Source organism: Melospiza georgiana, chromosome 3 (assembly GCF_028018845.1).
Source record: "Melospiza georgiana isolate bMelGeo1 chromosome 3, bMelGeo1.pri, whole genome shotgun sequence".
NCBI classification, from domain to species: domain Eukaryota; kingdom Metazoa; phylum Chordata; class Aves; order Passeriformes; family Passerellidae; genus Melospiza; species Melospiza georgiana.
This window is the reverse complement of record NC_080432.1, coordinates 66,429,719-66,443,253: the sequence shown is the minus strand read 5'-3', so window position 1 is coordinate 66,443,253 and position 13,535 is coordinate 66,429,719. Positions and strand designations below refer to the sequence as shown.

The 13,535-nt window shown below is 36.4% G+C and overlaps 1 protein-coding gene across 4 annotated transcripts in view; it reads left to right on the top strand.

The window, feature by feature from the left end:
* ZDHHC14 (zinc finger DHHC-type palmitoyltransferase 14) overlaps positions 1–12,113 on the top strand; it is a 93,700-nt gene extending 81,587 nt beyond the window's left edge. For 2 of the 4 annotated variants that reach the window (XM_058019834.1, XM_058019832.1), the window contains exons 7-9: positions 262–371; positions 2,632–2,734; positions 10,917–12,113. In XM_058019834.1, the coding sequence (XP_057875817.1) occupies positions 262–371; positions 2,632–2,734; positions 10,917–11,273 (570 nt within the window). In that variant the 3' untranslated portion in view covers positions 11,274–12,113. Of the gene's footprint in view, positions 1–261; positions 372–2,631; positions 2,735–10,871 lie in introns of all 4 variants that reach the window. The other 2 variants (XM_058019831.1, XM_058019830.1) reach the window with 1 other exon arrangement.
* Positions 12,114–13,535: the final 1,422 nt, after the last annotated feature.

The following is a 13,535-nucleotide window of genomic DNA, read 5'->3' as shown; positions in this document are numbered from 1 at the left end:
TGGATCATTATGTTTAGATGCTGAAATTCCTGTTTTGAGTATATTGATCTCTTGAGATTGTGGGTTGTCTGCATCTATGGAGCTAAAGCATGTGCTCATAAGGTCCAGCCTTCATAACAACCCAGAACTCTTAAATTGTTTGCTAAGTGTCATTATGGATTTTCTGTGGTCTTTTCTGCAAGTAGCATGTGCAACCTTAATTCCTCACAGCCATTTTCTGTATTGTAGTACATGTGATGCATATTGTTCATATCTCTTCAGATTAAAGGATCATGGTCAAATAAAAGAGGTAAAGAAAACTATAATCCCTACAGTTATGGCAACATCTTTACTAATTGCTGTGCTGCTCTCTGTGGGCCCCTCTCTCCAAGGTAAGACTATCAAAAGTATTGTTAGCATAAATGAAGCCATGTGATTATTAATGAAAAAAAATATTCTTTTTGATTATTTTATTGTATTCAGCAAAATGGAAGTTTTGGATTAGTGTCCATTAGAAGCTTTAGGTTTTTCTTCAGCGGTAAAGAGATAAGTTGGTAAATTGCTTTTAAACTAAGTTAGTGATCAAATCTTGTAAAATTACATCTGAAAGGCAAATAAACTTGTTTGTTATTTGAACTTTCACCATTGCAGTTAATAACTTAGAGCAATAAAAAATTTCTAGTAGTTATCTGTTGCGTGAAGGTCAACCTGGAAGTTTATGAAACTTTTTCATTCCTAAAAAATGTGACATGAGTTGGGGAGACTTGAGGAACCTTAAATCTACAACTAGCTTGATAATTGTTGATTTTTGTCTCTTAACTCTGAAGTACTGTTTTTAAATGGACAGTGTTTTTTTTTATTTAATACTGTTAACATATATACATTAAACTGATTTTGGTGGTCTTACACCAAAGCAATTCCAAAGAACATGTTTCACTGTAGAGAGGGGCAGAAAAACTTACAGATAATTCTGTGGCCTGCTCCTTGTTTAGTATGTTTTGCTTTGCCTGGAATTGTGAAGTTATTAATGTGAACAAGAAGAAAGCAATTAAATGACTTTATGGTCCAGAGTCTCAGGTGTTTAATTGGAGTGAGGTTTCTGGCTTTGCTGTCAGGAATGTCAGAGGCGGTTCTTCTATGAGCAGTCAGAGTTTAACAGGGGAGACTGACATCTTTTCCTAAAGGGAAAACAACAGAATAGAGATTTCCACATACAGGGTTACCCCTGGTGAGAGTGAATAGCTTTGTCTCTGCTTCCTGCCTACATGGATGTTGCCTGAAGCCAACCTTTTAATTCTGAAATATTGCTTTTGATAAAAGTATGTGACATAAAAGCTCAATGCCACGCTTCAAATTCTTCTGAGTCCAGATGGAAATCTTTATTAAAACTACATCTTTTTTCTCAGTATATGAAATAGTATATTAGGCTGATAAAAGTAGCAACACATAATTGGACCAGACTGGCAGTGGCTCCTGTGTTTTAGCAGAGTTTGTGCATTTTTTCCTAAATTCCATAGAGCAACATTACTTATTTAGACATTGACATGTATATATAGAGGTTCTGCAGGGAGGTATTTTGTGACCACAGGGAAAAATTTACTGACTGTAACATGTAAATTATAAGCTTGCTTCTTTACTTTTAATCTCAGCTATGTTCCAAGTCACTAAATATTAGGTTTTTTCCTTAAATTCTGGAAAAGTGGCTTACCAGTAATTTCAGCTCAAAATTCAAAACATTCAAGTGCCTTGAGCATGGAATGCAGATGAAGAAAGGGTCAAAACTTGCCTCACTTATGTTAAAGATCATTTATCATTTTTAAACCCCTGCTAGCAAATTCAGAATGTATTTTACATGTCCTCAACAGTTACCTTCAAATCTTTATTTGATCCTTGGCTGTCAGCATAGGTCTAACCCAGTATTCTGGTGCAACAAATTATATAACTTCTTCAGGCATCTTTAATCTTTAACTAGGTTGTATTATTTAATTCTATGTATTTGATTATAATTTTACAGTTTGGGGGGTTTTTTTTGCTTAGGTTTAGTAACTTCTCCACAGAGTATTTTCTTAGAAATAAGAAATTTGGTAAGCACAGTGGAACACTATAAGCAGTGTTAAGTGGCTGTCATGAAATACCTGGCAAGTTAAGTTGTCTGTCAGAACGGTTAACTTTTCTTCATTCCTAAATTTTGTGATTAAGTAGTTTCTAAGTAGTTTAAGTAGTAGCTAAATTTTGTGATCAAGTAGTTTCAATTTAGATGTGGAAGCTGGTAAAAAAAAAAAAAAGACACTTAAAGAGATAAAAGAGATACTGAATCAAAGTATCCTAAGTGAGTTTTGTCATTTGTTTTTTCACCTGTGGTTTAAAATTCTTTGGTTTTGTGGTATCTGCTGGTAAGCTTCTAAGTATATGTGATAAAAACCAAAAAAGTAGTGGTGCTTATATGACAGGCAGTATCACAAAGAACAAGTACCTTACTGATGAGTAGAAAATGAAGTCTAGTACTTCATTTGACTAAAAGGGGACATTAGAAGTTATCGGTGAGGTATTAAGGTCTGTTATACGATAGGAAGTTTTTATTTTTATTGAGAGGACATAGTTAATGATCAACAAAGTCTCTAATACTTTTCCTTTATTGTGATTATTCTGTAGCTTAATTGACAGAAGAGGATTTATACAGCCAGATACGCCGCAATTAGCAGGACCATCAAATGGCATTACCATGTACGGGGCCACACAATCTCAGAGCAACATGGTAGGAATCATCCCATAGTCTTGTTCATCAGGATTCCTGTGAATGTTTTTCTTCTCCACTTTCATGTGAACTAATCAAGTAATAACTAACTGGATACAGCTGACACACTGGGTGGAATGAGTTGTTTAATAACAGTAAAGAAAAAAAAAAAACAAAGTCCAAGGCTCTTTTTAATGTACATTTCACACAGCATAATAGTTACTGCTCATGGATTCTAAAAAAAGAGTCTTTTCTACGCTGTTGGTTTATTGAATATACTGGCATTTTGACTTTTGCTGTTGACACCTACTGTGTTTTGAACTGGAATATTCAAGTATCGTGGACTTACTGTGGTTTGTCATTTTCCAGCTAATTGCTATTTTGTGTGCCACTTTCTTCATACTCTGTTTCTTTCTTTGCTTGTGCACTGCAGTTTTGCATAGACTAATGTATTTTAAAAAGCAAAGATGAACAAAGACAAGTTTCTAGGGGAGAAATATTTTGAAGAACGAGCAGGAACTGAACAAAAAATGGCAACTGAATTGTTACAACAAAAGTTTTTTTAAACATCTTTGAAGCTGTGCCAGTAGTATTTGCTTTGGTTTTTTGCTGGTAGCATTGGCTGTCATAATGGAAGATAGGATTTCCTGTGCCAAGAAGAAGAGAATAATTGGAAAGAGATCTTTTTCTGAAGGCAACCATCTTGCATATGTGCCTGTTTCTGAATTGTTGTCCACATATCTTCACAATATGTGGATTCTAATACTTTGTCAAAGAAGTCATGAGTTACGGATACCCTCCCTCTGCCAAAAACGAGGAAGCCACGAGGCCTTTTGACATAGTTCAGCCTTTCTTTTGAACAAAAGAAGAAAAGATGCACTCTTCCCAGACAGATTAGTTTTAGTATCACTGAGAAACTCCTATTAAAATTTTGCTGTAGTTCCTAAGCTGATTTTACCTAATGTTTTGAGAATTAAATAGATTTGTTAGTCTCCTTAATAAGAAAATGTATTAGAGGCATGGTGTTAAGTCTGAATCTTCTGAGGTACAGTTGATAATAGGTAATTCTCTATGTAAATTTTACTCAAAATTTACTCTGAAGAGAGAAAAGGGAGTTTAAAAAAACCAAAAAGATAAAGCAAACATTAGAAATGGGCTGAGGTCTTTCAGGAATTACCCAAACATTTTGATGCTCTCAAGGCTTCTTATTTGTGAGGATCATAAACCCACAATGTGTCCATGGCATCAAATTGTCTTTATCATTGCAAGAATTTAGATACTATATCATTATTCCTAGGTATTAATGAGAAAATCTTTGCCAATTTGGTAGAAAATTGACTAAGTTTGTCTCTAGAAATGGAGAAATCTGTTATGGTATTACTTTAAGTCAAACAGGTAGCTGTTACAATTTTAGAGTGTATTACTCCTAATTACACAAATTCTTCCAAGATTTCTTCTTAAATCCTAGAATGAGCTGGGAAATGAGCTTATATCCACATGAGCTGGGAAAAGCCTGCGTTCTTTAACAGTTATCAGAGTTGCTTGGAAATGTGCAGATTTCACCCCTGAAAATGACCTCTAGAAAAGCTTGGAAAATGTAATATGTCTTGTTTGGTTTGAAGGAATATTTGGAAGACTGTAATGCCATTTTTCTCAGGGCATCTTTTCTCCTGGTCTGTATCCAAGATCAATTGGTTTCTAAGGACTGCTGGCTATCAACATTAAAATTTTTCCCTTGAGTTTTGTTGTAAACTGTTAGAGACTGGCTTAGTTTACTTATGTCTCTAACACTGTTTTCCCTTCCCTGTTGAAGGGGATATGTCTGGTACTGGAACTGGTATTATTATGATTTCAGATAAAGACAGACAAAGTGAAATTCCTTGACTTAAAGGAGTATGTATAGATCATAGTTGTAGACCATAATACTTTTCCAATCCCAGAAGTTTGGCCGTTTATACATTATCAGAGTTATTTATACTACTTTAGCAAGCTTAATGCTTTTTGATTACAAGAAATAAATTAGGAGAAGTATGAAGTGTGTTTCAGAACACCTTTGTGGTGTGTCTCTCTTGATTTTATTGCAGAATGTATTATATCAGGTCTTCATGTCTAGATGTTACCCTGCTTATTCCACAGTGTGCTAAAATATCTCTCCTCATCATTGATAAAAAATAAAGATTTAAATCAGCATATTCTCTCTCACTTGTCTTCTCTTATTCCTTCTCTCTTTCATTTCCCTTTCTTCCCTTGAATCTTTTTCAGAATCAGCTAGGTTCAAAAAGACCTTTGAAATTGAGTCCTGCCTATGACCGAACACCACCTGGTCAACTAGACCATGGCACTCAGTGCCATATCCAGTCTATTCTTAAACACCTCCAGGGGTGGTGACTCCACCAACCTCCCTGGGCAGCCCATTCCAATGTGTAATCACTCCATCTGTGAAGAACTCGTTCCAGATGTCCAACCTAAACCTTCCCTGGTGCAGCTTAAGACAATACTCTCTTGTCCTGTCAGTAGTTGCCTGGGAGAAGAGCCCAACCCTCACCTGGCTAAAACCTCCTTTCAGGGAGTTGTAGAGAGCAGTGAGGTCTCCTCTGAGCTTCATCTTCAGACTGAACAACCCACCTCCCTCAGCAGCTCCTTATAGGAGTCAGTGGCTAGTGACTTTCTAAACAGGATTCTTGTGTTTCACCCAACGAGTCTCTTGTCTCTCATTAAGTCCCTGTTGTTGCTTGGTATAATACTCTCTTTTCATTAATTTTAATGAATCTTTTAGCATAGCCTCATTTTTGCAGTTAAGTTCAAAATAAATATCAGGCTAAGTGTAAAAATGCCAGACACTGGTTTTCAGCACAATACATTATCTCTGATTCAGGATACCATTTGTGGGACACGCTATCTGTATTTAACAGCTTTTGGGGTAATTTTGCCACTGATACTTTGAATATTTAGTACATGATCTACCCTATTCATGGTATCAGCCCAGTTTGTCACAATCTCAGGAAGTCAGAGTTGTAGCTCTAATTAGTGCTTGATAGACCCATACTGTGATTTTGTTTTTTTTTCTAGAAGAGGTTTTCATAGAAGAGGTTTTTCTCATGTTCTCTCTGTAGTATCTACCTTGTTTTACTAAAAGCTGAATCTCTATTTACTTCCATGAAGGAAGCACATACAATTATTTTCCTGGTGCATTCCCAGTGTTTTTAATTTCTTTTTCAATATAATTTGAAATTAGTCTGGTATGTTCATTAGCCAGCTTCTTAATATCCTTATCCACATAAAAAGCATGGTCACTTGGAACTCATAATCTGTAGTACTGGTAATTTCCAAAGTATTTCCCTATTGCATTTTATTGCTGATTATTTTTCTCTGCTCGTCATCAGTTTGATTACCCAAGTATTTTTCTAATTCTTAAGATTTTTTTTTTAATGAAGCACAGTATCTCACCTATTATGAAATACTAATTTTCTCTGCAATTTATTCTTTCTCTTTTATTTAAAATCTTATTTTCTTTGCATTCTGAAAAAAGTTCTTATTTACCCATAAACTCATGAATTATCACTCCTTGGGTCTGGACCGCTGTAGTACTTAATTTTATCTTAAAACTGGAGTTGATTCTTGGGGTTTGATATAGGGTATTTTATTCTTTAGTGATCCATTAGGGGGAAACACAGAATATGTCTCACTTCATGAACATTTTTTGAGGAATTAGTTTGGTTTATATTTACTATGATATCTCTAGGAAATCTCTAATTGCTTGTAAAGCAGTACACTTTGCTTTGGATTCCTTGGCATTTCTTCTTCAGTATATAGGTAGTTCTGTGTGTACCAAATTCCCTTGTTTCTAATTCTCCATTTCCTTTCCTGGATGCAAATTATTTAAGTGTTTTCTTACACTTATGCATATGTACTGCTGAAAATTGTAGGAACTGTAGTGCATGCACAACATTTATTACCAGTGATAAGTGCAGGAAAGTCCTCTCCCACATGTTCACTTAAGTATTTCTGCTACTGATCTGGAAATAGGTCCAGCTGACTCAGGGAGCATTAACTCTGACCATCCTTTACTTTTCACTTTTTGCATTATTAGGAGTAAGTATTTCTATCATGACAATAACAGAATTGGCAAGGACCACAACCCCATTTTTCTGGGAGTTTTGCAAGTGTGTTTACTTATATATTTACTGATGTACTTCCCAGATGCCCAAAACAAAACTCAGGGCTTTTACCAAGTCAGCATTACTACAGTCAAGGTTGATAGAGATTTTTCCTTATTGCATTTTAATTCTCTGGTAAAATGGGTTACAGGCACATGCAAGTAAATCAATTTCAGCATTTGCTTTGGTTAAAGATATGTTTTAGGAGCAATTCTTTTGATAGTGCATGTTTACTGCTTTTTTATGAACTAGATTTATTTCAGAAGATACGCCCCTGGAATGCACCCAAGTTGCTCTAAGCATTCTCAGACTTTCAGTCCATAAGAACAAATAGTCTCCAATCTGAAGTAAAGTCTCTGGACCAAGTATTGCTCCCCTTTTGGCTTCAGAAGTGTGTCAGAAGTGTTTCCCTTCATAGATCTACTCATCATGAATATATACTCATTGACTACTACTGTACTGCTTGATAGTAGAGCCATTGAGTTGTTGAGGCTTGTGGCTCAGCTGTTGCACACTATCCACAACACATTAATTTTGATTGTGAAATCCTACACCTGCTGGGAACACTTACACAGCTCTATCCCTCCACTCTTTACCATTTGTTGTGTACAGAATTTGGTATTTCAGCATTCTTCCTGTAACTTCATACCACTGTCAGCCTCCTCTGAACTCCATGTTGTTTGTATTTTATTCAGAGTTTGTGAGACTACTCAACCTGCTTTTTTCCATCTTCTAAGAACTGTAACAATTCTTGAATGTTACTAGCATTTAGGAAATTATAAAGTAAGTTTATTTAATATCTAAAGTAAATAATTCTGATTATTTCAAAATAATCACATTTAGAAATGTGAAAAATATATTGCCATGTACAACAATATTTTCATATTTTTGTGTAGCTTAGAAAAAACATACTTTCTTCAGAAAAAAAAGTATTTTTCCTTAATTGTTTGTATTTATTGTGAAATAAACAGAGAATTCTAGATTTTGTCCAAGTTGCTTCAATTTCTGCTGTTTATTGTGGAAATAAACAGATATCTAAAAATTTCTGTGCATATATTTAGTTGAACTTCTGTACTTGTAGAACTTATTAAACTTGTCCTACCTTCAGAATCTGCTGTTTCTCTGAAACAGTGAAAATTTTAAGTGAAAAATAAAGGCAGCATATCTGAGATAAGAAGATGCTGGTGGAATAATTTTTGCAGTAGATTTTTAGTTATTTAGGTTTTTTAGATTTTATTGCCAGCCTATGACCAAACACCACCTTGTCAACTAGACCATGGCACTCAGCTTCCTTTTTGTTACAGTCATAGGCTTTTTTGTTTTATTTGAAATTCTGGTGTTGGATAATTCATGTGATTAGTAGCAGCTAAGACTTCCTGCCCTAAATTGCATTTAGTCAAGGGTGAAATAACAAAATGACAAAAAACCACTATGCCAACCCTATAACAAATATGATTTCCTTGTTTTAGTTTTGTGTTGGTTGTTTAGACTCAAGAATAGTCTACCTGTTATGTGTTGATTTTATCAGATGTTTTTGAGAGCCCATAGAACACACATACTTTTTGTGGGTTAGAACCTGCAATAGTTCCCTTTCTAGAAATGTCTTTACAGCCTGTATCTTCCTAAGGAGTTTGTGCTGATCACTGTTGAACAGACAAGAAAAAGAAAACCTGGAATTTATCTAAATGAAAGGAGAGTCTGTAGAGAAGTGAGAAGTGCGTGGAAAATTAAGAGATATTTAGCACCTGAAGTTATAACACTATTTAATGGAGCTTTATGAGGCTACCTTATCTTTTTGATATTAATTTAACTGAAATGCAGTAGCATTCCTTAAGAAGAAAATTAATTCAGACTCTACAAAGAGTTCAAATAAATTATCTTCAGCTAATACAAAGCTGTGTGCTTGTATTGCCTGGAACACGTTAATGATTTCCTTTGGAAGATCAGAACTTAATGTTCACTAAAGCAATAAGTCAGTTGCTAACATTATTTGTTTTCAGTGTACCCCAGTGGTTATAAGCATTTCTTTGTTATTTAACTTGTTCTGTGGCTACTGCCTTTCAGAGAAAATAGGTTTTGTTGGTCTTTTTGAAGTTTGAAAATGCAGCTAACATATTTTTTTAAGGTCTGCATGGTAAGGTTGGTTGAAGTTTTAATTTAAATAAGCAGGTGTGAATAACAGGATATTAATCAAGAATGAGTTATTCACACTGAATTACTAATTGAAAGCTTGATTTTAAAAGATGCTGACAGTTTTCTTCTTAGTAAGGTACTTAGGCAAGGTTATGGCTTTAAGCCTGTGAGTAATCCCTCTGAAATGATAGGGAACCACTTCAGTTGTTTGGCTGGGGCTGTTCATCATTTTGTGGGGTGAAGATTGCTTGCAATTTATATGAAATCAATTTATGTAACAGAAGGCCAGTCCATTTATCTTTCTGAAAGCAAAAGTCTTGGAAATACGTATCTGAGTAAGGACTGGGCTTCTGCCTGTCAAAAGTAATTGGTCTGGGAGTCCTAAACCACTTAGATGTGTTTTTAACACTGCCTATCTGTTATGACCAAGTAGTCTGCTTGCACACTTGCTGAATGTTAGGTGTGTGCATCCATCATTAGGCTATTCAGTGGTGAAATTGGAGAACCTGAAAACAACAGTTACTTTAATTAACCATTGTTTATTGTGGTTTTCATCATACAATAAAGGAGGCAAAAGTCTTCCCATGAGTTTCCAGTGTGGCACAGTGGTATATTAAACTCAAATGGGCATTTTAGGGAAGTGCCCATTTTGTAACAATGCTAGTAATAATGGATATAGTCAGGAATATTATGGTTATGGTCAGAAAAAACAGATGATGTATCTGTAATATGTAGTAATTTGATAAAAATCTAAGAAGTCAGTCATAGAGCAGAACATATTGCTTTAATGGAATACTTGAAATAACAGTGGATAGGATGTCTTACCTCTGGATATGTCTTTTATTCTGCTTGCTTGCCTCCAAATGTCCTGCATTGCATTTGTAGTTGTATTCACTGGTTGTAGTGTTTTTCTTACCCAGCAGAGCAGTACTTTGGCAAATGAATCTAACAAGATTTTGAAAAGCTGCAATGTTATAAGGCACTGATCAGGCAATGAATTAAATATTTTTTCCTTAGGAGCTCTCAAAAATCATGCCAATCCATGTTAAAGAAACTTAATTTGGCAGTAGGTGTACTACCCACTTAGCTAGCTGGACATTATTAAAATGCACACTTGTCTTTTCATCTCAAGGAATGAGAGGTAATTTTGTATAAACTGTTTTTAGGAATTGTGTAGAACCAAAAAATCCGTTTCTGGTAGCACTCACTGAGATTAACTAGATTTATATAATGCTGGATTTGGCTTGTTATTGAGACAGTGCTTGCCAGAAAGCTTGTGTTGTGTACCTTGATTCATCACATTGTCAGGATTAATCAAAAAACAGCCTAAAATTCATTAAGGTTGATCTCGATGATCTGCAGTGCTGCCTGGTTTCTACACATCCTCTGGAGTATGGAATGTAGTGTAGGACATGCTCTAGAATTTATATGTAGTGTATTAAATTGTGAGGGGAAAAATTTTGCTCATGGAGCTTTATTACTAACTGTCTAAGATATCTCTGTCAAAAGACTTCTTGTTCTGGAAAGCCTCTGTGGTAGGTTAATTCCTACATGCGAAGACCACTTAAAAGAAAAAATTGCCTAGTGTTTTTTAAATTACCCTAAAATGAACACTGTAGATGTATATCATCATTTTCTTTGATAATAATGCAAAGCATTGGCTCCGTTATGCATGCCTTTCTTTTTTTTTTTCCTGGGCAGCATGCCATGGGATGTTTGGGTGGCTAACCATGGAATGATGATACTAATGGCCTTCTTTTTTTCTCTTCACATCCCATTCTTTTCCATACCTTTTTTATCCATATCCTCCCTTTTTTTTTTCTCTCTGTTTTGTTTTTATATGATTTTGACACCCTTCCATCCTACAGTGTGACCAAGATCAGTGCATTCAGAGCACTAAATTCGTTTTGCAGGCTGCTGCCACCCCTCTCCTACAGAGTGAGCCAAGCATAACTAGTGAAGAGCTCCCTTTGCCAGGAAAGACTTCTCTCAGTGGGCCTTGTGCAACTCTGACTCTAGGGCAACCAACACCGCCATCTTCTATGCCTAACCTCACATCAGATTCAGGGCTGACAGACATCATACCCTTAAAAGAGGAGCACGAGGGCCATCAGTTCCTGACCCCTGAGGAGGCGCCGTCGCCGCCCGGGATGCTGCCCAGCGGGAGCCCCATGGCGCACAGCCGCACCATGCACGTCCTGAGCCTGGCCAGCCAGGACTCGCTGCACGAGGACTCCGTGCGCGGCCTGGTGAAGCTCAGCTCGGTTTGAACAGCTTTTCTGAGCACCACGCCGTGTCCTGGTGTCTCTGCAAATCTGTGCTTGGCAGGAATGACGCTGCAGTACCACTGTAAGGCTTTGTAACATGCCTCTAATGGAAACTTCATCACTTAATGGAGTCTGCTAAAAGGACAAGTGATTTTTTTCAATGGAGCTATGGCATTTTTTTGACCAGGTTGTTAACGGTTGTGCTCTGATGGTGACTGCATTTTACTTTTAAATAAAACCAGAAAAGGTCAATAATCTCATTTTCTGAAGCTTGGGTACAGCGAGTTGGAAGTCAGCCTGTAGCAAACACCATGTACAGTACAAAAGAGAGAGATTCTTGGATGTAAGTGTCATGCTCTGTGTTCTATGCTCTTGTAATACACACTTGTTACGGCTTACCACACCTGTGGCCAGAATGATCTGCACTTACATGTTATGCTACCAATATTTGAGATAGAAAATTGCCATTCCATTTGTTAATACAAAACAAAAAAAAGACTGCAGATGTGGATTTGCATGCCACGCTACAGTATGTGTTACAGTGGTGTTGGTATTAAGAGAAAGTGCTGCTTTTTTATTTGTGACTTTCAAAGTGCTGTTTCGTTTAAAGACAGTACAGCAAACAAATGAATGGACTATATTTTTTGAATTTATTAAATTTTATTTTAAATTAATCAGTGGTGCCTAGAAGATGATGAATTACTGATTTGATCATGTTGCATATCATTTAACCTTCTGTTTAAGTGTTTAAGTGAGGTATTGTGTTGTGCCATACCACAAGATTCTTCCACTCCCTAATGTGATACAATTACCTGTGGACCTCCAATAAAATGACATCCTCTATTTCGTGGACGTGTACAGTTATCCTTGCACAGTTTTCATGGGGCCAAGAGGGGGAAATCATGACTTGTTGACATAGTTTGTAAAGATTTGACTGGAATATGTGTACTTGATGAAACTAGAGCTATGGAGAAATAGCTGGTTACAATTAGGATTGCTTCACCATTTTTTATGGTTTTGTTTGAGCTGTGTGTTTGTTCCCATAGGAGGTCTTTATTTGGAAACAGGAGAGTTAACCTCTGCTTGCACTGTAATTCAGTCTGGCTGAAGGCTGAGGCGCTTAAGATTCAAGACAAAGACAGAAAGACAGAGCTTAGTGAAGTAATCTTAAATGAATAATAGTCTGTAGCTCTTTCCTGGCCATTGTTCATCATTTGTATTTGTCCTTTGATATTTTAAATGGAAATTTTGATTTCATGGAATTCTTCTGTGCTTTTTCTTTGCTTGCTTAAGTAAAGTGCAACTCAAAGGTTGAAGAGAATTTTATATCTATTTTTTGTGACAGCTGAAGAGAACCTTAGTTAAACTGAAAAACTGTAATAACTTTAATACTGTATTTACCTGCTTTTCAGGGTGTGGAACCTGGATTATTCTCTTCCTAGGACAAATTATGTGCAGAATGGGCTTTATCTGATGTTTCTATGGCACGAAAGCATTTGCTGGTTAAGAAATGTAACAGTTCTATATTACTGACCATGGTCATCCACTGAATCCAGCCTAAAAAAATCTTTTTTCTTTTAACTTTTGTTGTTGAAATTGAGAATAATCAGCCTGCAGAATTTCTTTCACCCATGCTATTGAAGATTAAGACAAAATACTGACAAAATCCCTACTCCTGTAAGATTTCATGAGCAGTCTGTTTCTAAAACTGATGATATTACCTTGGACCTAATTCAGTGTGTTGAACATAGCAGTGCTTTCTCTCTGTAAGTGCCACAATGGGTCCACTGAAGAAGCTCTGGCAGGCAAATCTCTCCTAGGTATTTGAGCCACTGAAGAAGCTCCGGCAGATAAGTCTGTCCCACCTATTGTAAACCACCTTCCCCGTATTTTCCAGAAGCTGGGACAATCTGGAGTTCTTTCCACCAGCCAAAGTGTAGTGACAGACATGTCCCAGTTGGCTGCTCTCCCAGTAAGCCATGAGTTTCAGCACTTCTGTATCTGCTCTTGAAGAAGTCAGTAATGCTCATCTTCTTGATTTCACCTTTCCCTGACACAGCTTCTTGGGTATGAAGCCATGAGCATCTGCATTGAAGCAGGCAATGGATTGAGGGCTGGAGATAGTGATCTGATTGATAGACCTGGGGAAAGAATCCCAGCTTTGAGTTTGTAGACTAGTACTTGATGAATCATTCTGTTCTCTAATAGGTGTCTGTGGGTAGTTAACTATGGATGCATTACTCACTACTTAGAAGGGCAAGTCAA